This window comes from Artibeus jamaicensis, unplaced genomic scaffold (genome assembly GCF_021234435.1).
Source record: "Artibeus jamaicensis isolate MK-2021 breed Jamaican fruit bat unplaced genomic scaffold, CSHL_Jam_final contig_419, whole genome shotgun sequence".
Classification (NCBI taxonomy): Eukaryota; Metazoa; Chordata; class Mammalia; order Chiroptera; family Phyllostomidae; genus Artibeus; species Artibeus jamaicensis.
The window spans coordinates 2,053,482-2,075,668 of NW_026521824.1; the positions used below are offsets into that span (position 1 = coordinate 2,053,482).

The 22,187-nt window shown below is 47.5% G+C and overlaps 1 protein-coding gene across 4 annotated transcripts; it reads right to left on the minus strand.

The window, feature by feature from the left end:
- Window positions 1-272: 272 nt before the first annotated feature.
- On the minus strand, window positions 273-21,007 carry SHMT1 (serine hydroxymethyltransferase 1). 4 transcript variants are annotated; one of them, XM_037163149.2, is made up of 12 exons: window positions 20,861-21,007; window positions 16,041-16,155; window positions 14,986-15,131; window positions 11,233-11,348; window positions 10,400-10,560; window positions 7,146-7,227; window positions 6,442-6,654; window positions 4,951-5,067; window positions 3,199-3,321; window positions 1,390-1,506; window positions 752-862; window positions 273-445 (listed from the first exon to the last, which is right to left on the minus strand). In XM_037163149.2, the coding sequence occupies exons 2-12, from the start codon at window positions 16,134-16,136 to the stop codon at window positions 273-275; spliced, it is 1,455 nt and encodes a 484-aa protein (XP_037019044.2). In that variant the 5' UTR covers window positions 16,137-16,155; window positions 20,861-21,007. The 4 variants fall into 4 exon arrangements, with proteins under 4 accessions (XP_037019044.2, XP_037019045.2, XP_053521624.1 ...); XM_037163150.2 differs by having other exon boundaries at window positions 16,041-16,170; XM_053665649.1 differs by lacking the exons at window positions 14,986-15,131; window positions 16,041-16,155.
- Between the last annotated feature and the right edge of the window lie 1,180 nt (window positions 21,008-22,187).

Genomic DNA, 22,187 nt, shown 5'->3' on the forward strand with positions numbered 1-22,187 from the left:
TCTTTAAATTAATTAAGGCTAAATAATATTTCATTTTTCCAGAATGATTATACATATAGTAGTGAGGTTCAGATTTAAACTTAATAATTTGTCCCAGACTTACTAACAATGAGGCTTAAACAGATTTTGATTTGTAAAGATAACATGAGAAAAGTCCAAAAAAAAAACCCTCAGCAAAGGGAAGTTGACCAGGTCCTTTGTGGGCGGTGCTTCTCTCCTGGGAAGGGCACTGTGTCCCTGGGTAAGCACCTTGGGCTGTCCTGGTGGCTCCTCTAAGCGTCAAGCAGACCAGGCAGAGGGAAAAGAGAGGCAAAGCTCTCCACCTCCTCCCTGAGAGCTCTGATGCCCCTAAGGTGCTTCTCATCCCCTGCCAGTTTCTCCTTGAACTCCTTCAGGGTGGCCTTGACACCAACATCATTTTGAATCTGCAGAGTCAATTCTATCCCTGTGTGACAGAGACAAATGAGTCCTCTGGGGCTATGAGACACCCAAGACCCAAATACCCCACCTGGGGCGGGACAGCTGTAGGTATTAACATTGATCCCAGAAACAATTCTTATATGAGCCCTTCCTTGGGCAGGACAAGTTCATAAATGCCTCAGACCAGATGATTTGCTAAGCAGTTTCTGCTGTCTCCTGTCCCCAGCACTCAGCCTTGACACAGAAATGTCCCTCAGTGGCTGGGTCTCAACTGTCCAAAGATTCCATACATACAATATGATGCAGCAAACTTCCAAACCCACATCCTTACCTTTATGAATGAAGAGGGCTACTTTTTGGAACTCTTTTTCCAGAAGTCCTCGGGACGTCAGTGCTGGGGTCCCCAGTCGCAGCCCACTGGGCCGCAGTGCACTTTTGTCACCTTCAACATAAATAGGCTCTGTGCAGTGTTTGGGTCACACCCAAACTCACCACTGACCACTGTGCACTATAAAGGGGCACTTGTGCAAAGTGAACAGGCCTGCAGATGGCAGTTGGATTGAAGAGCACAAGTGATTTTCATGCTGGAGGTGGAAGCCAAGGCACAGGCAGGGAGCACATTTTGACTGTGATGTGGCCTCTGCTCCGACGAGTGAGGCCAGCGTCTGTCTGGGTTTGGATTGCAACAGCCACACCTTAGGAACAACCCATGGAGAATCCGGCCTGTTTTCCAGGGGCCCCGCCTCCCTCATCCAGAGCCTTCACCCGCAGTCCCCTGTCCCCGGCAGGGTTACAGCCTGTTAGGAAGAGTGGTCCAGGAGAGAGCCACAACTTCATTCCTGTCTGGCATGGTGTACTTATACCCCAATCAGCCGATGCTTGTCCACAAAGCAGTTATCATCAGCTGTACCTCTGCCCTTAATTGCAGGCAGGAGTGGTGTGGAAGAGAAAACCAAGGGGTATTCTTACCTGGGCAGGTGTTCTTGTTGCAGGCAATAGAACAGGCTTCTAGCACCTTCTCAGCCCTGCCACCATCCGTGCCTTTGGAACGGAGATCCACAAGGATCAAGTGGTTGTCAGAACCACCTGGAAACCAAGTTAGACGAGTAGGAAAGCAGACAGTCAATTCCATGCCAAGTGAAGGAATGTCTCTCTTCTTCAGAAATGAGGGATGGGAAGGAAAAAGCTAAAGCAGATGGGGTCAGGAAGGTGAGTGCCCCACCACGTGTCCTGGAAGGCTTTAATCACCTGTGAAGAAAAGATGCTGTAGGACTTGAGAGTTTGACAGATGACAGAGCAGAGTAAAAAAGGGTGGCTGCTGATGAGAGGCAGGCTGTAAGGCTGAGGGGAGAATGACCACACTGCTCACTGCAATGACCCAGCACACTGGGTGCCAGCAAAGGGCCTGAAAGCTTGTCTGGGGAGAGACAGCTTGCTCAGTGAGATCCATGGCTTCTGTTTTCTTTGACAGATCACTTGGGAAGCTCCCACACATCTCTGAAATCAATCGTCAGGAGTCCCTCTGAGGCTGCTTAAGAGTAGCAGGAAGTAGTTCCATTTATAGTAACAGTGGGTAACCACTACCTTCACTGAGCACATATTAGGTGCCAGGCACTACTAGCCTGTCATATATTTTATCCCTAATGCTGTGAAGGTTATACTATCAAAGTGGTACAGGTGATAATATGACACTACAAGAATATTCTGGAACTGGCCCAAGGTCACCCAGGAGTCTTTCAAGTACCTAGATCTTTGCAAGTCATTGATGAGCAACAGCAATGACTTCCAAGATGTATGAGAGCTGAGTTAATGCTTAGCTCTGGACCCACAGCTCAGAGCTTAAGTCACAGTCCCTACAGCCTCCCACTACTAGCCATGTGGCTTTAGTCAGGCAGCTTGACACTGTGGACGCTCAGGTGCCCATTTGTAAAACATGACCAACAATATACAAGGCTGTCATGAGGTGTAAGTAAGGTGCTGTACATAGTGCTTGGCCAGTGCTGGGCATGAGGCCGGTATTCAGAAATGCTGGCAGCAGTCATATTCACCACAATCTGCTTCAGCTGCCTGCATCGAGTCTTCAGAGAAGAGTAAACAAGGCAGGATCACAGGCCCAGGAGCTCAGGAAGGGGGAGACTCCATGGGAGGCTCCAAGCAGCAGGGCTGCCAGAGTTGCCTATAGCCAGAGAAAGTGTGGCCTAAATCCTTGTGATGACTGAGATTCCTGGGGCTTTGTTACTGGAATACGTGGAGAATAAAGGAGAAAGCACAGAAAGGAAGTGAAGCAAAACAGTGAAGAGGAAATACCCAGGACTGCTGAGAAGATGCTGTTTGCCCCAGCTTTGCTGCTCACAAGACTTGGTGAGGAGCCCACTCCTCAGACCGGGGGCTGTAACCCCCACAGAGGGCAGTAGGCAGAGAGTAGGCACCTGCTCTACAGGGGACCAGGACCCACCTTCCTGGACCACGTACTGCTGGCATACATGGCAGCCGTGTGAGCAAAGGTAACAGAGTACACTGTCTGCCAGAAAAACTGTGCCATCCTAATTGTATAAGTGCACAGTGACCAAGGTGGACGGCACCTCTGAGCAAGGCCTTCACCAGGAAAGTCCATCTCACTCAGCACCTGCTTCTCTAGACGTGGTCCTGACTCATACCCCACCTGCAGCCGCGGTGCCATGGCCACCAGCCTGCAGACACACACTGACTGGGTGAGCCACGGTGTGAGGCTGTGTGTAACCACAGGGGGTAGGGTCACCCCCAAGTTTCTGTTCATACCTGTTACTACTTTGTATCCCAGCTCCATCAGCGTATCAGCCAGAACCCTGCAGTTGGCCACCACCTGGCGCTGATAAAGTCTGAATTCTGGAGTCAGGGCTTGCTTCAGAGCCACAGCGACCCCTGGCAAGAAGAGACAATGAGTTAAGTAGGAAGGGCGGGATTAAAAGAAGGACAAAAAACACGTTTCCACCCAGGCTTCCTTGCTTTTCAGTGTCATGAAAGGGCATGGATTACATCCATCCCTCCCCCCAACAACAATGACATATGTATATATGTTTTTTAAAGATTTTAATTATTTACTTCTTAGGAAGAGGGGAAGGGAGGGAGAGAGGGAGGAAAACATCAATGTGTGAGAGAAACATCGATCTGTTACCTCTCACATATCCCCAACTGGGGCCCTGGCCCGCAACCCAGACATGTGCCTTGCCTGGGAATCAAACCCGTGACCTTTCTGTTCGCAGGCCAGCGCTCAATCCACTGAGCCACATCAGCCAGGGCACTGACATATTTCTAACCCTACAGTTACCTGGCTAAACCTCCAGACCTCTTCTTTTGGAGGAGGTGCTTTTGAGGTAGCCTTTCTTCCAGGCACAGAAGTTTTGTGCTAATAAAATGATCACAGCAAAGTTGTCCTTAAGCAAGATAGATTTTAGAGTCATTTTAAAGCTTGATATGTGAAAACGATTGCTTAGCTGCCCTGAAAGCTGATGCTTCGATGCCAAGTTATGCAGATCTTTCAGATCAGAGTCCAGGTGAGAGGTGAGGCCTGTTCTACCCTGCACATCCAGACTGCTCTGGCACCCAGTGTTCAATCCTGAGGGCTGCCTATGGGGCACAGAAAATGGAGTTGAATGCAAAATGCATGTGCCCAAGACTGGCCATAGAGGCCTCCAATCAGTGTATGTAGAAATGAGTGAAAAAGGCTCAGAGCAGCCAGAGGCTGGGTAATGCCACCATCTGAGGGTTGAAGGAACTGCAGGTGCTGAGCTTGAAGGCATAAAAGAAATTGAATATAAAAGAAAACACCCTGGTGGATGCCCTGCCCTATGCTCTGGTGCCTAAGTTCCTCATTCACTGTGCCCTTCTCTCCCCTCTTTGGAAACACTAGTGCCTCTCTTGATGGAGAAATTATACCTTTGTCCTGAGCTCTTCTAGCAATTGCTTTGTTCCAAAGAAGACAATGGAATAACTCCTGAGATCATCACAATTTCCTAAGCCACTTGTAGAGAGGAGGAATCAGTCAATGACCACCTGCTGGGGGGTCGTAGAGTCAGACAGATCCAGGGGCTGCAGGTGCAGACCCGCAGTCCAGGATGCTAGGGTCAGACACAGGTGCCTCTTCCCCGCTGAAGGACAGGATGTCAGGGGAGAGGCACTTTGTCTTTGATCATCACACTCCCCTGCTATGCCCTCTTCCAGCTGTCAGATTCCTTCCCTGTTATTTCTTAAAGTGGGCTATCCGCAAAATGTGCCTGCCCCTCAGTTTTGCCCAGGGGTAACCACCCATGTCCCTACCTTATACCAGTCACCAGTTCCCCTTGTCTCCCATGTTAGATCTCATAGACAGAGATATTCCTCTAGTTTATCCCCAGCGTGGAAGTCCTGGCACAAACTTTGGTGGGGAGATGAAATTGGAGTGAGGGGCCACAAGATGAACAAAAGCAGGAGAATCCACAGACTGACTGAAAGGGGCCCACCAGGGGGAGGTACACTGTCCGAGGGTTTGGGATGGGTTTGGTGATGTTTTACCAGCAATGGCATGGTTGTGGGGGCCTCCCTGCAGTCCTGGGAACACAGCAGAATTGATGAGCGACTCCAGGTTGTACAGGATCTCTTTGCCAGTTTTGGAATCCACGCTGCACACTCCTGGGTGAAGAAAAACATCAGAATGGGCACAACAGATAGGCTGTCACCTCTGTTTTCTCCCTGCCTGGACTCAAACTCAGGCTGGCTAGTGGGGCACTCAGCACAAGCCTGGCCTCTACTGCTGGAGGTGGGCCCTGGTGTGAAATGCTGTCAGGCAGAGGTGGGGAGCACTTCCAAAAGCAAGCACACTTCCAAGCATGGGCAGACCACCCTTTCACAGATGAAATGAAAAGGTGAAAATCTCCCTCCAAAGAGATTGTAACAAAGAGCACTCCTTGTGCACATTTCCTCAAAGGAGTGTCAAAGAGCAGCTTTCTAAGATGACTGCTTTGAGGGAGACAAGACCCATGTGGCTAGATAAGGGGGATAAGTGAGGTTCCTTTTGGAGTAAAAGTTAATAATCAGCAATAGCAACTACTAATGTTACTATAGAGCTTCTTGAGAGCCAGAACTGCTCTAAGCACTTTACCTAAATTAATTCATTGAATCCTCACAAGAGTGGTCTAAAGAAACTGGTACTATTATGATCCCTACTCTAGAGTGAGGAGACGAGGCACAAAGAGGGTGCACAACCAGCCCAAGACCACAGTGAAAGTGGGGCACAGCCAAGATCTGTGCTGGCTGGCTGAGTCAAACAAGCCAGGGCACCCAGGGAGAAAAACAGCATCTCCCATGCGAGAGCCTCCACCGCTGTTGGCCAACAGATGTAATTACGGGCTGCAGAACCCGCAGCCCAACTGAAGGCCCTCAGAGGAGTTTAGGGGCTTCCAGTGGACACATGCGTGTGTCTAGGGGCTTAGAGCCCCTGATTCGGGGGTAAAGAGAAGTCTAGTCTCCAGGGGGCTGCTTTCTCTGCTGCCAGGCTCATGCACTAAGACCCACCACAGGCTGAATGAGGCCTGACCACTGCTCTGGATTTCTCAGGTACAGGAACCCCAAAATAGTGGGAGCACCTACATCCCTGTGGTCTGTAAGTGTTCCATTACTGGAAAGAGAAACTCCTTACTAAGATGATACAACTGGCACTATGATTTATACATCAATGCCTTATGGTTTGATTAGTGCGAGTCTTTAAGAGAAACATGGTGGACTACAGCCAATTCACAAAATCATGCTCTACTGCAAGGCCTTCTGGTAGCCTGCCCAGGCGTGCACATCCTTCCTTCCACCCCAACAGCTGCCTCACAAGGAGGATTAGCTGAGCCAAAGAACGCTGGCACCCAGCACAACAGCCTTGCTCCTCTCCCAGGACCCAGAGTAGCTCTCTCAGGGATCCTAGTATCTTCAAGGGACCCCAGGTGAGCACTTCCCACAGCTTCCTAAATTAAATGTGAACACCTAGCCAACGCCAGCACACCACACCCAAGAGCACACCTCGCCTGTAGAAGATCATGCCAGCTCGGCAGCCTCTCAGTGTCTTGTGGGTGGTGGTGGACACCACATGGCAGTGGTCAAAAGGGGAGGGCACCACGCCAGCTGCCACCAGCCCGCTGATGTGTGCCATGTCAGCCATGAGATATGCCCCATTGTCATCAGCGATCTTCCGCAATCGAGCATAGTCCAGGTTTCGGGAGTAGCAGCTGGTTCCTAAGATGGCAAAGGTGTCACTGTTACCAGAGATACCCACGGCCAACTGAGGGTCGGCTGCAAGGTGACCTCTGGACATATTTATGTATATTTGAAAGCTTAGAGATTTCTCCATCTAAAATCTGAGAAAGGAAATGAAGAATATTCTTGAAAAACATCTTTGTGCCAAAGGCAACTGCTCTGATCTCTGTCTCTTCAATGTCATGGTAGTCAGGATGGCCCCAACTATTACTACCATCCCCAATCAGTCAAGAATGAGCATTTCTAGATGCTTCTCTGAGGAGAGCCTCACATCTTATTCCACCTAGTACTAATGTTGACAAGACACACCCGTCCTGAAAGAAGAGCATTTACTTAGATCCAAGAAGCTCAGCTCTCCAAGGCAGAAACTAGCAGTGAGCAAGGATAGGGTGGGGAATACCATCATATCTTGGCTTTGTAAGAGGCCCGGGACTGGGACTAAGGCAGCTGTTTTCTGCCCCCTTCGTCACCTGCAATAATCAGCTTCGGGTGGAAGAGGCGGGCGTTCTCCTCCAGCTGGTCATAGTTGATGTAGCCAGTGTCTGGGTTCACCTGTGGAATGCCATGGACACCGAGCTCAGGCTGCCCTCTCCAGCCTGCCTGGTGTCCCACCTGAACTCACACCAGCCATCAAGGACAAGATGACTTCTTCCACGTGCCCAAAGTTGTTTGCTCCTCTCCACCACGAAAACAGGAAAGATGTCTGTCCCAGGCCAGGATTTGGGGGTGAGGTGTGATACCAGAGTATTTGGCCTGCACCAGTGGCACAGACAAGCAAGTATCACTCTTGGACCCACGATGCCCTAAGGAGTCCCAGGGGGAAGAGTGAGCCCCTGCCCCAGGGCTCTTCTGGGATGAGAAAGAACGAAAAAGCCACTGCAGAGTGACACGGGAGTGGCAGACAAGCAAAGACACAGTCACCTTCAGGAATGAGACAAAGTGCCTGCCAACGGCACTTTCCGTCCAAGTAAAATGAGGCCAGAAAAAGGAATGAAGGCGTTAGGATTAGAAGACCAAAAAGCTGACTTTACTCAGACGCCACGATTATGGACTCGGAAAAATCGGACTCTGGAGGCAAGCTATTAGAATTAGTAGCTGAATTTAGCAAGGTCACTGGATATAGGATCAAAAACCAAAAATCAATTATATCCGTATATATAAGCAGCAAAAAATAGCAAATGAAGTTTTAATAATTATATCATTACAGAGTTTCAAAAGCCATAAATCTAACAAAAGATGTACAAAACCTCTACATAAAACCTTACTGAGAGAAATTTAAAAACACGTTAAAAATGTTACAGTAATGACAGCCTGGGTGTGCTTGTGAAAGGACTGGCGACGAGTGCCAGGAAGAGAGAGCCCCCGCGCCAGGCCGCAGTGGGCCCTGTAGGGCCTTCCCACAGAAGGCGCGAGGTCAGCTGGACACCCACCGTGAACACGATGGTGCCTGTACCCCTACTTCAGCCACATACAGAAACCAGTTGCAGATGGACTGCGGATCCATCTACATGTGAAAGATAAAAACACTTCCTTTTTTTGGTAACACATTTCTTAGTAAGTTCAGTTTATTAAGGTTATGTTAAAGCATTTATATTCAGGGAAAGTACAAGTAATTGCAGGGGGTTTCTGTAGGAAAGACGCAGGGATGTGGGGCATGGGAGGAGGTGGTGAGAAACTTCCCGTGCAGAAGCCCTGCACGGAATAACCCCCATGGAGGTAAGGATTTGGGCGGAGGTGGCGACCCTTTCCAAATTAACAAAGGGCTTTCAGTTCAACACAGTGGCAGACACCTGTGTGCAAGGTTACGGGAACCAAGAAGTCAGGCGGAAAAGCAGGCTGAGAGGTGATTTGTAGTTTTTGTTTTGTGGTTTAAGGGTGTAGCTGATTCTTTCTCAGTCACCAGAACTCAACAAAAACTGTTACCTTGATGAAAAATTAATGGCTGATCCACAATAAAAAAATGGACATCATTCTATGAAATTTGTTAAACACATAATTACCCCAAAGTCTGTTGCTACTCTCTCTCCACATTTTGTTTTGAAACTTGTGGGATTTTCTTTAAGGTTGTTTGTTTTTTTAATCTTGAAAATTTGACAATAAAACGGCTCTTGGAAGAATTCACAGGCATTTTTAACAAACTGTCCTGGGACCAGTGGTGCAGACATCTCAGACAGGAAGGAAGGAGGAGGGCATGGAACAGAAGGTACATGTTCCCCCACAGGGAGGTGGGATGCCTGGCCTTACGCTGGGCAGCTGCCCAGAGGGTGAAAGAAGACCCACTGCTGGCAGAGGCGTGACGGGTGGGTCAGCGGAGGAGCCTCATGGGCAGAGGAGGCTGTGGGAGGCTCAGTGGGTTTGTGTCCTGCTGCCTGACCACCAAGGCTGGTAACCACAGAAGGTCCCTCTAGCTGGTGAGGCGGCCGAGCTGGCCAGGGTCCCCGTCCTAGCCACTCCGTAACCCCGCAGGCCCACCACTGGGTGGGGCCTCCCCACTGCGTTCACGGGGGTTGGGGGGGGCAGGCTGCAGCCTGTGTAGTGCCTATCAAAGACAGGGGTGGCTGTGGGGAAACGGGTGCAGCTAATGCCAGGAAGACGCTTGGGTAACAGCAGTCACCAGCCCGAAAGTGTAAGGCCCCCAGAAGCCTTGTCTAAGGATGGCAAGCAAGTCACTGATTGCCCTGCCACCATTCTTTTCATTGTAAAAGAAATGGTAGGAATTGGCTTTTGTGGTCTAAGTGCAAAGACAGAGCATTGTGTTACTACTGTCATGTTTCAAAATCCATCTTCAAGGTCAGTGTTGGCCAATGCGATACCTGTCACCAGAAACTCCAAGGCTTTCCATGAAGAGAAAAGAACTGTTACTTGTGCACAAAAAGCTTATCCACAAATACTAGAACTGAGACAAAGGCTAATAATAAAAACAGCAAGCAATCAAGGACATGCAACAATGACCTCAGAATACCAAGAGAGAGCAATGGCTTGATTTTCTTAAAAGGATAAAATCATGTCTGACACCTTTGCTCATGGTGGGACACATGAAAGTAACCATGAACAGCCCATCATGAGAAGATAGTTTCTGGACATGAAAAAGAATCATCCTGTACATAGAGTGTACCATAAACAAACCTGCAAGTTACCTCTTTTCTACCCATCTCTAATTATCTTTATAGGTAAGTCACTAGGCCCTTCATGAGCCCATGAATCTTACATGCATTGTTTTGACCAAATTGTTTATAGATGAGCAGGGCCCCCACACAGGCATGCGCCAGCCCCATGTGAGCGCACAGCCTGGCTGACTGGGCTAAGAAGAGCAGACTAGGTGCTGACGGTGGGCTGCTGGTTCCAGAGCTGGAGCTAGGGACGCAACTGCTGTCACTAGGGGTCCAGGCCTGGTGCCCCTGGCTGCTGGAACTGTCGTCCCAGCTGTCACTGAGCCCTAGTTCTGGAGCAGTCAGTACCCCTGCTGTGGCTGGAACTTCCTGTGCATCTGCCTCTCCAGCCTGGCTCTCTGTGCCTCAGCTCAGCCCTTTTTGTCCCTCCCAACGGTCCCCAGCTTGCCCTGTATGTCCAAGGAGTCCCCATGGTAGGAAAATGACAAATAGTGAAAGGTGGAGACTCCTATAGTGCCAGGTGAATAAAACGTATTCTTACCGGGCAGCCAGACATGAGCATGGAGGCTTTCTGAGCAGACAGACTACAGAGCTATGCAGAGGGACACTTTTACCTTGTAGGGCATAGATTCAAAAAAGATGGACGTAGCAGAGATCTTCTTCTTATCTGTCATGAACCCGTGGGTCAGGTGGCCTCCATCGGGCAGGTCCAGGCCCATGATGCGTCCGTGGGGCCCCACCAGGGCGGTGTACACTGCGAGGTTGGCAGGGGACCCTGGGCCGGGCAGACCAGAAGAGGCACCATTGCTCCTGCCCACGAGGCAGCCAGCAGGACCCCAAGCTCGGTCACTAGGCCACCAACCAGAAGTGGCCAGAACAGACGTCCACCATGACGTAACAGAGTGACATCCTCTCTGACTCTGGTTCCAGTCCCTGTCATTTCCACAGTTCTCAGGCTTTTTGTGCCTCAGCTAGCTTCAGACATGATAATCATGAGAGGAAATTGCTTAGGGCTAGAGTTTTACAAAAACAGCCCTTCCCACTTTCCCTTCCCTTCACAAAAAAGAACCTGATCTGAGGATTAGGTGTCCCATCTCATCTTGGCACCTTGTGGATCAATAGATCTTTTCTCCAAACCCTTGAGCTTTGGCCTTTCAAAGGGTGGGGCGCTTAGACTTTGGACTGGTAACAATCACACCTTCCTTGCACCCTCTATACCAACCCCCTTGAGAGGAAGGAAAGGGGGATGGTCACGGACAGGGCACTATCTCTGAGGGCTGAGAAGAACCAGGGGACAAGTACATGGAGAAAACCATACACACACACACACACACACACACACACACAGGATGGGCTTCACTTATTTGTAACTTCTGTTTATGGGCAGTCCTCCTAGGACTCCTCTCCAGGCACATCAGCCCCTGGCCTAATAAGACCTAGTAATTACCTGAGTAGGGCTGGACATTCACTCCCCAGCACTGGGGGTCCAGACCATAGACCTGCAGTGCTCGCTTCTGACAGAGGATCTCCAGCTCATCGATAAACTCAGTGCCACCATAATACCTGTGTAAGAGAAGCAGGGCGGTTAGGATCACCGTGGCATGGGGCAGAGAGGTCAGCACAGCCAGGGTGGGACAGAAGAGCAAAAGGGGAGAGGCTCAGTGGAAGACTCCACATGACTCATCTTCCATCAGTGCCAAATGCTGTGACTCTGAACGAGCAGCTCCTCATCTATAAGGAAATTCCGACAGAGCTACATGGGTGAAATGCGCATTCGCATTATGCAAACTGAATAAGCCAGTGGGGACTGTATGAGCTCCCTTACATAAAGTACCAAGAGTAGTCACATTTATAGAGACAGAGTGTGGAATGGTGGTTGGTTGACCAGGGGTTGGATGGGAGGATGGGTGGAGACAGTTTTGGGGTTTTTTTTGCATTGCTAATAAAATTTTACTTTTCATTTAATAATTACATATCAGAACTTATCATACATTTATGGCTTTTATCTGTATACATCCTAATAATCATAATTTAATCCAAAAGAAAATTTTTAACACATGCCTTATGGTCACAAAACACTTTTAAAATTTTTAAATTAAATGTAGATACATTTTTTATTATTGTAAAAAACCAGAAAATTTACCAACTCAACTAATTTTTTAAAAGATTTTATTTATTTATTTTTAAACAGAGGGGGAGAGAAAAAGAGGGAAACATCAATGTGTGGTTGCCTCTCATGCACCCCCTACTGGGGACCTGGCCAGCAACCCAGGCACGTGTCCTCACTGGGAATCAAATCTGCGACCCTTTGGTTCACAGGCTGGCACTCAATCCACTGAGCCACACCAGCCAGGGCTGAAATAATTTTTTAAAAAATTATTTTTTCATTGCTTTTAGAGAAAGAAGAAGGGAGGGGAGAAAACAGCGATGTGAGAGAAACATCAATTGGTTGCCTTCCAGGCACGGATTGTATTCACCTGGAGCAGGAATGGGACCTGAAACCTAGGTATGTGTCCTGACTGGGAATCGAACCCACAACCTTTCAGTTACAGGACTATGCTAACTGAGACACACCTGCAAGGGCTCCATCTTAACCCTTTTCAAGCACACAGTTTAGTAAGCAGTGTTAAGTGCCTCACATTGATAAGTACATTCATGTTGTACAACAGATAGAACTTTTTCTTTTTCTTTTTCAAATTTTAATAATATACTTTATTGATTATGCCATTACAGTTGTTCCCTTCCCCTCCTTCATTCCCCGCCACCCTGCACACACCTCCGCCCACATTCCCCCCTTTAGTTCATGTCCATGGGTCATAAGTTCTTCAGCTTCTACATTTCCCACACTACTCTTGCCCTCCCCCTGTCCATTTTCTCCCCACTGCCTATGCTACTTATTCTCTGTACCTTTTCCCGCTCTCTCCTTCTCCCACTCCCCTGTTGCTAACCTCCATGTGATCTCCATTTCTGTGGTTCCGCCAGATAGAACTTTTTCCTTCTGTAAAACTGAAACTCTACGCCCACTGAATGACAATGCCCACTTCCCTCTCCCCCAGGCCCTAGTGACCACCACTCTACTTTCCATCTCTATGATTCTGACTACTCTAAGTACTGCATATAAGTGGGCTCATGCAGTATTTGTCTTTTTGTGACTCGTTTATTTTGTTTACCATAGTGTCCTTAAGATTTACCCTAGTAGCATGTGATAGGATGTTCTTCTTTTTTAAGGCTGAAGGACATCCTATTGTATGGATATACTACATTTGCTTGTTCATTTATCCATCAGTGGACCCCTAGGTTGCTCCCATCCATTGGCTCTAGTGAATAATGCTGCTGTACACATGGGTGTGAAAACACGTTTGAGGTCCTGCCTCCAATTCTATTCAGTATATACCTAGAAGTGTAATTGCTAGGTTATATGTAATTTATATGTTTAATTTTTTAGGGACTTCCATATTGTTTTCCACAGTGGCTTGCACATTTTACATTTCTACCAACATGCACAAGGGTTACAATTCCTCTCTGTTCTCACCAACACTTGTTTTGTTTTTGATAGTAGCCATCCTAATGGCTGTGAGGTGGTATCTCATTGTGCTTTTGATCTGCATTTCTCTAATGCTAGTGACATCAAGCACCTTTTTGTGTGCTTGTTAGTGGGAGTTACTGTTTAATGGGCACTGAGCTTTGTTCATGCAAAACAAAAAAGTTCTGGAGATGGATGGTGGTGATGGTGGCACCATACTGTGAATGTACTTAATGCTACTGAACTGGGCATTTAAAGGGGGCAAATTTTCTACTATGCCTATTTTACCACAATAAGGAAGAAGGGGGAATGAAAGGATTTTACTCACAATGAGGCTCATTAATAAGAAGCTAGGAAAATTCCTTAGCAACTGGAATGGGGAAACTGAGACAGACAGCTGAACAAACTGGCTGAGCAATGTACAGCCAGATACAGAAGGTCACCAGGACACTGGGTGCCTAGCAATGGGCAAAACTGCTGCCAGACCCCTCCCCAGGGTGGCCTTTCCTTCCCTGGCATATAGCTGGTCATGTGGTTTAGGCCCCCTGCCCTGATGCCAACCAATCTGTGGAGACCACGACCCTAAAAGGATACACCTGGAAAAGCTGATGAATACTGTATTGAGATCTTTCCCTAAGACCTCCCCCAGAGTCACCTCTGTAACATAAACTCAGGTATGCTTACCATGTAATTGCTAGGTTATATGTAAATTATATGTTTAATTTTTTAGGGACTTCCATGAATAAACAAAGACATTCTCATCACCAATGATTCCAAGAGTTTTAGGAGCTCAAGCACCAGAAACCAAGCACAAAAATCAGGTAGTTTTGATCATACCACACTTTGAAAACACCTGGATTCAAGTCCCAGCTCTGCTCCCTGTGTGTAAACTTGACAGGTCACTGACTTTGAGTGAGTCTCAGCTTTCCCATCTTTAACATGGGGAACACAGCACTACTTTCTCTACTGCACTGCCAGGAGGATCAAATGAGATATTAATTGTGAAAATACCCAGTGAACCCTTCAAGGCACAATGCAAAAGTTAGTTATTCACAGCATGAGAAAGATAAGCAGTCAAAAAGTTGATCTGATTTTGGGCCCTTCTACAGAGAGCTTCAGGGCATCTCAGGATAGAATGCCAGTTCAGCTCCAAGGGGGCCGCTCCTTGCTGTGTCCTTTGGGACACAGATGTACACATTTGCAAAACACATGCATCAGATTCTGTAATTATCACTTTTGCCTGATGACAACTGTAAAAAAAAAAAAGAATATATTGTCTCATGGTTCTTGGGGTGAAGGAGTGGACTGCAATCGCTGCATATGGAAACCAGTACCACAGGTTCTGGAAACAGTTTCCACTTCTGAGCCGCTCCTGAAATAGATCCTGAGACGGCAACAACCGCCCTCACGCTGAGTACTTACTGACCGTCTTCCAGAGGCTGGATGACCGTTCAGCAGCTCTATGGACTGGCCTGTTAATCTAGAAAGCCCCAGAGTGACTGTTAAGGTGACCCTGAGTCCAGCTGCTCTTAAAACACCAGTGCTATCACATGCTGGGCACTAGAAAAAAGTTATGTCAGAGAGCAGGAGGGGACAGGAGTCCTTGAGTGGTTTGGATTCTATACTGATTCCGGATGTCACCTCACTAAGAACAGGCCTTTGATAACATTCACATACCTCTGGCCTGGGTACCCCTCAGAGTACTTGTTATTTAGGCAAGAGCCCAAGGCCTCCAAGACTGCTCTGCTGGCGAAATTCTCTGAGGCGATAAGCTCTAATCCAACCCTCTGCCGTTTGCTTTCCTTCTTAATGATGTTGTAAACCTGATGAGAAAAAAACAATAGTATGGGAAATGTAGAAGCCAAAGAACTTATAAGTATGACACATGGACATGAACTAAAGGGGGGGAATGTGGGTGGGAGGGGTGTTCAGGGTGGAGGGGAATGAAGGGGGGGAAAATGGGACAGCTGTAATAGCATAATCAATAAAATAAAGAAAAAAAGGAAAAAACAGATGCTAAACATCTGGATCTTGGAATCCAGCATCTTGCTCTGATCAAAGCCATAACCTAGTGAAGAGAAGAACCACTGTTAGAGATCCATGTTTTGTGCTCAGAAGCTGACCATGACCCAAATAACCAAAACTCAGATATACTTAAAATAAGTGTCTTACCTAATTTTAATTGTATTCCATCTTGTTATCTTTAGTTCTACATTTCACCATGTTTTTCCTCCCCAAACCTTATTCCTCACTTCTCTTCAAAATAAAGACAGAAAGGAGACCAGTGGTCACCTACAGTTTGGGAGCCTGGTCAGGTAACTGCTAACGGGTTCAAGGTTTCTTTGTAGAAGGGCAAAAGTGTCCTGAAATTGACTGTGAAAACACTAAAAACCACTGAACTGTGCATTTTAAATAGATAATTTGTATGGTAATTGAATGATAGCTCATGTATGAAGCTGCTGTAAAAATACATTATAAAAGTTGCTTCTTGGTGTCTAAATGTACTCTCTGAACTGTATCAAAGGGTCCAACTTCAGTGACCCCTCTCTGCAGCCCCCACAGCCAGCACAGCGCTCTGTACTTTATAAACTGGAGAGCATTTAAATTTGCCCAGAAAGGGCCTCTAGCACTTTGTCAGCTGCTGCCTTAAATCTGGCATTCCTGTACTAATTGCAAGGCTATTCTGAATAAAGTATTTTTAGTAACATCCATGAAGACCCCATACACCTCACCTCTATGTCGTTGTCTTTCAGCGGCTGTGCCAGCATTTTATCATGCGAGCGCCACAGGTCAGCATCCTTGGGAGCCCTGTTGACCTCAGTTGCCATTGCACTGGTTCAAAGTTGCCTAAAAATGAAAGAACTTCAAACATGAAATTTACTCAAAGCTCACTGAAACTTTAGTTCTCTGAGTTGCTAAAAGACTAACACTATTTTTTTAAAGATTTTATTTATTTATTTTTAGAGAGAGGGGAAGGGAAGGAGAAAGAGGGAGAAAAACATCAATGTGTGGTTGCCTCTCACATGCCCCATACTGGGGACATGGCTGGCAACCCAAGCATGTGCTTTGACTGGGAATCAAACCAGCGACCTTTTGGTTCGCAGGTCTGCACTCAATCCACTGAGCTGCACCAGCCAGGAGGACCAACACTATTTTTTACCCTTTCCCTCAGAACTTCCTGGTAAACATGAAGATATTCTATTGCAAAACCACTGTGTGGGACTCCCACTTCCTGTCTAAACTGTGGACATCAGCTTGTTATCCTGTTAGTAATGAGAACTATGCCCGATGTCTAGGAACGCTGACCCAGCCGACAGACAGCTCTATGCTGCCTTTTCTCAACTAGCCTCTTCCTGGGTATGGCTTATCTCTCCAACTCAATTCACCTCCTTGAAGGCACAGGCTGTGTGTTACTTTTACTTTTTTAAATCTCCCACAGAATCCAGTGTAGCCACACATGAAGTGATATTTGCCAAATGCCTGAACAAATGAATTACTGACTTATGTGTTATTTTTTCCATTTTTTTCCAGAATTAAAATGAGGCTCAGAGCCCTGGCTGGTGCGGCTCAGTGGATTAATCGAGTGCCAGCCTGTGAACCAAAGGGTCACTAGTGATTCCCAGTCAGGGCACATGACTGGGTTGTGGGCCAAGTTCCCAGTGAGGGGTGCTGGAGAGGCAAGCATACATTGATGTTTTTTTCCCCTCTCTTTCTCTCTCCCTTCTCCTCTCTAAAAATAAATAAATAAATAAATTCTAAAAAAGGAAGTGAGGCCCAGAGAAGTACAGTATCTTAGCCCATGACTGCACAGCAAGCTGATCGTGAAGGTCAGACTCAAAACCCCAAATCACATGCTCCAAGTACCCATAGGGTTCCTACAGAAACTGTAAATCAAAGCATGCACTTACTTAAAAATAACCCCCCCATAAGAATTGTAGGTCAGACCTGTGTGTGGATATTTTCATCAGAAAACTGCATCTCATTAAAATACTGAAAAATATACATTTCTTAACATATGTTTCTACAAAGAACAAGAATCTGTGATCAGTGGCATCTCCCCTACTGTGAAAGTTTAAATATGTACAGGACCCAAACTCCCTTATCAACAGTAGGCAGCTTTTCTGTACTTTTCCATTAATTTGGTAGGTTTTCACCCAAAATTGAGTCATTTGACAACTATTTATTGAGGACTTCTCTGTGCAGCTCCTGCATTGCTATTGGGAATACAGTTGTGGACTTAACGAACTGGGATCCTGCCTTCAAGGGACTTCCCTGGTGGGGAAGATGAGTAGCAAACAAAACAAGTGCACTATATGCACAAGGATGAAATGAGCAAAATACCATGACGGACAAGAGCTGGGTGCTGGGGACAGAGAACCAGAGGCCTCTGCTAGGAGAGGACATTATGAAAGAGCCCATTTCCCAAGAGTACTGTGAAACAGTAAATCCATGCTGGTCTCTGCTCCTACACCCTTGTGATTTCTTCAGCAATAAGAGCAGAAAGAGCATCTCTTGTTCTAATGCAGAGACTCTGGGTGGCTCCTGGATGGGTTGGTCACCAGAGACCAAGCCCTGATTAGAAGCTCAGGATTCTCAGCCCTGCCCCACATCTCCCCAGAGGTGAGAGGGGCTAAAAATGGAGTGATGGTAATCATACCCATGTAAGGAAACTCCATAAAATCCCAATAGTAGGGATTCACAGAGCTTCCAGGTGGGTGAACACATCTACACCAGGAGATGACGCACAACTCCACGGGGACAAAAGCTCCTGTGCTCAGGACTCTCCCAGACCTTGCCCTGGCTGTTTGTCTGTATCCTTTATCATATCTTTTAAAAAACTGGTAAATGTTAAGAGTGTTCCTGAGTTCTGTGAAATGCTCTAACAAATGATGGAAATCAAGTAGGGGGGTCATGGGAACTTAATTCATAGCCAAGTTGGACAGAAGTTGTGGGGAACCTGGGGACATACTCCTTGTGATTGATATGTGAGGGAGGATGGTCCAGTGGAACTAAATTAACCCAGGTTACTATCAGAACTGAACTGTAGACACCCAGCTGGTGTCACTGAACTGCTGATATGTGGGAAACCCCACGTACCTGCTGTCAGAAGTGTCATGAGTGTGGTGGTGGTGTGAGAGTAAAGAGAAACACAGCAGAAAGGTTATAGTTGTTCCTATACAAGTACACACACAGTACAATTTGCTAGACAAACTGTACTTAATTTGTACATTATTTAATCTGTACTTTAATACCCATTAAATAAAATAGTACAATAGTCCCAAATTTCAGTGATCCTCCTTAATCTCCAATAGAGCTCCTAAAAAGAAGCTATCAATAATCTCTAACCAGGAAATTCCTAATTGGGGCTTTCAAGCAGCCATTATTTTACCACACTCACAAGATTAGAAATGCAGCCATCCCTGCAAAACAAAGGTGGAAGCACTTGTGTGTAAATGCAATGGACACATGTGGCAACAGCTAGGCCACCTTGCCAAGGGCAGGCAGGCAGGCTGGTCAGCAGTCTTGAATGTGGCTGGCCAGGACCGCATTTCCTTCTGAGGTGGAGAGGCTTGTAAATGGTTCGGGTGCTATGCCCATGGCTTTTCCACGCTGACCTCTGCGCTCAAGAATGGCCAATTCAACCTGTGCACCTGTGTGTGGGCCAACACACAATGCCCTCAGCAGGTGGTAGGTCCACCAAAAAAGTACCAGAGCCAAAACAGGACCCCTGGTCTTAGGATCTCAAAGAGAAAAGCTTCTTTTAAATATTGACTAGTGTGTGTGTGTGGGGAGGTATAAAGGAGATAAATGGTAATGAAAAAAACACAGTAAAAATATTGACTAGTCAAGATTAAAAGGGATTTGAGGGTGGCAAGTGACAGAGAAGACTACCAACCACTGAATAACTCAAGTCCCCGTGGAACCCTCCTCCTATGAGTGGGTCAGACAGACAAGGTGCTGTGAAAGGCATTCAGTTCCACCGTGCTCAGGAAAAAGGACAGCATCTTGCCTTCCTCTGCATCTCGATCACTTCACTTCTGAGTGTCAACCTGCTGCCCTCTGCCCTGGTTGCAAATATTTTCCTTATTCAAGATGCTACTTCAAAGTCACACTTAGTTCTTAACTCCAGGGTGAACTTAACCCCAGGCTGCACAGGTGCCAGAGTGCATGGGTGGCCATCACCCCCTCCCCAGGACCCCCTCCAACTGCCCACCCACTTGGGAGTTCTCTCCCCTGTATCCTGCTATCACCACTCAGATCAAGGCATCCCCCAGATGGAGCACTTAATCCATGCCTTCATTAAATTCATATCCTCAAGTCCATATTAAACTTTTTTTAACCATGAAGGAGTTTGAATTCTTCATTCAGAGTACAAGATTCTTTGTCTTGTTTCAATTAAATCAATTACAGATATAACCTATTTTGTCTATGATGTCAATTAAATCTATGAAATCCAGCAGCATCCTGAATTACAGTAAGAAAGACAAAGATCCTGAGTGTGATGCACCAACCTGACTGGGCTGAGGGCTGCTGCTCACTGCATAACAGTGTGGCATGACCCTCACCTCAACCTTTGGGAGAGAGACTGAAGTCACCTGCCTCCCCATGCCTCCAAATCTTGGACCCTGGGCCTTGGTCACAAGTGGAACCACCCTGTTGCATGTCATCTGTCTCACACAGGTTTTGTGATCTCTACAGAAGAGAAAACTGAGGCTCAGAGAGCTCAGTGGTTTAAGGTCGCCTAATAAAGAGAATCTGAACTGTTTTACCTCTAGTTCCAAAGCCCTTCTTCATCACACTGCACTAAATAAAAGCCTAATTACCCACCTCCACTGCATGTTCCCTCGAGTAAGAAATTAAAACTTTGATCACATAACAATCTAAACTGGTATTTCCAGAGCAGCACCTGCCTGATTGGTGGCATGTGTCTGGGCTACGCTCGGCTGACCAAGGTTCGCTTGACTTCCAGAACCTCGAAGCACAGGGCACCGAGCCAAGGACTCAACAGTGAGACGTCTGTCTCCTCGAGCAGGGGGCAGGGGCGGCAGACTGCAGACAAGGCACAGTCCTCCCCCACGCGGATTTGGTCGCACCCCGAAAGCAGCGAGACCACTAACAGTAGTTGAGAGCGCAGGCTTCAGTGCGCCTCGCTTCGGTCGAGGGTTGTGCCATTTTGCTAGCTGCAGAGTCGCACCTAAATCGGCCCTTCTCTCCGAACCTCACCTTCTTCATCTGTAAAATGGGCTCGCAGCTCTTTCAGGAGGATACGGTAGCAGGTGAAGGGCTGCGCTTAAATGTTGAATACTTAACCGGAGAATGCTTAGGAGAGCGGCCGGCGTTAAGCTGAGGCCCCCACCTCTACTGTATCCGTGTGTGGCCAGGTACGGAAGCTGCAGCCTCATGGACGCCCAACCCTTCACCCCACACACTAACAAGGCGCTCCCCACTTCCTCGGGCCTCTCAGCGCCACGTGGGGGTGGGGAGTGTCACCAGAGGACGCTCACAGCAAAGTGCTCAAGGAGCACCGGGGTCCCCGAAGCTGCTCACCTACCTAAAAGAGATCCTGCGCACCACCCTGTCGATACCTAGCCCACGCTGATGGCTGAGCGACCAGAATCCGCGACCCAGGCCGCCGGTAATCCTCCGCGCTGGCTCTAGAGTGAAAGGCGCACGGCAACTGAGGGGTTACTCCACACTTGGCGCGCGCCTCGAGCGCGCCCCGCCTCCGGAGGTGCCCAATCAGAGTGCGGAGGCGTGACCTTCTGTGGAAGGGTTATGGGGGGCAAGGCTCCCAGGGCCCCACGAGTGCTAGGCAAGGGCCTCGTGGTGCGACCGATCAGCTAGGCTGGGGAGTGCAGGGCTGTGCTGGGCTGGCTGCCAGCCTAGGCAGCGGGGATTTCCTGGAGGATAGCGGCAGGCCTGTCCCAGTATCTTGGGTAGGCCCTGGGTTGGGAGTGAATTTAGTTGCTTACATTTAACTTTTTCATTGTCCTTATTTACAGTTTAGCACAGTGGTCATTTAAATAGGACAAACGTGGATTCGAACTTCATCACTATTACTCTGTACATGTGGAATCCTATGTCAGTGACTTCACTTTTTGAGTTTCATATATCTAATTTTTGAACTGGAGATAATTAGATCTGCCTGGCATGGCTGTCAGGAGGATTAACAGATCTAAAACACTTAACATTATGTCTGACACACAGTAAGGGCTCAATAAATATTAGAACATAAATAATAAGAATAATGAAAACGAAGAGACTGCACAATATAGGGAAAAGAGCTGACAAAGATTCTCTCCTTAACCAAATTCTTACTCAGGCTTTCCTGAACGCCTTTTTTTTTTTCTTTATCTTCACCAGGGAACATACTTATTGATTTTATTATTTTTATTTAAAGATTTTATTTATTTGCCCCAGCTGGTGTAGCTCAGTGGATTGAGTGCTGGCCTGCAAACCAAGGGATCTCCAGTTCAATTCACAGTCTAGGGTACATGCCTGGGTTGCAGGCCAGGTCCCTGCTGGGGTGCATACAAGATTTCTTAGAGGGGAAGTGAGGGAGAAAGAGAAAGAGACAAGATCAATGTGTGGTTGCCCCTGGCATGCCCCCAAATGGGGAACCTGGTCCACAACCTAGGCGTGTGCCCTGATTGGGAATCCTGATTGGGCAACCTTTTGGTTTGGAGGGCAGTGCTCGATCCACTGAGCCACACCATCCAGGGCCATGCTTATTGATTTTAGAGAGAGGGAGAGAAATTTGGATCAGTTGCCTCTACTATGGGCCCCTATGGCAGAACCTGCAACCCAGGCCTGTGCTGTGACCTGTAATTGAATGAATACACAACCTTTCAATTTAGGGGACAATGCTCCAACCAATT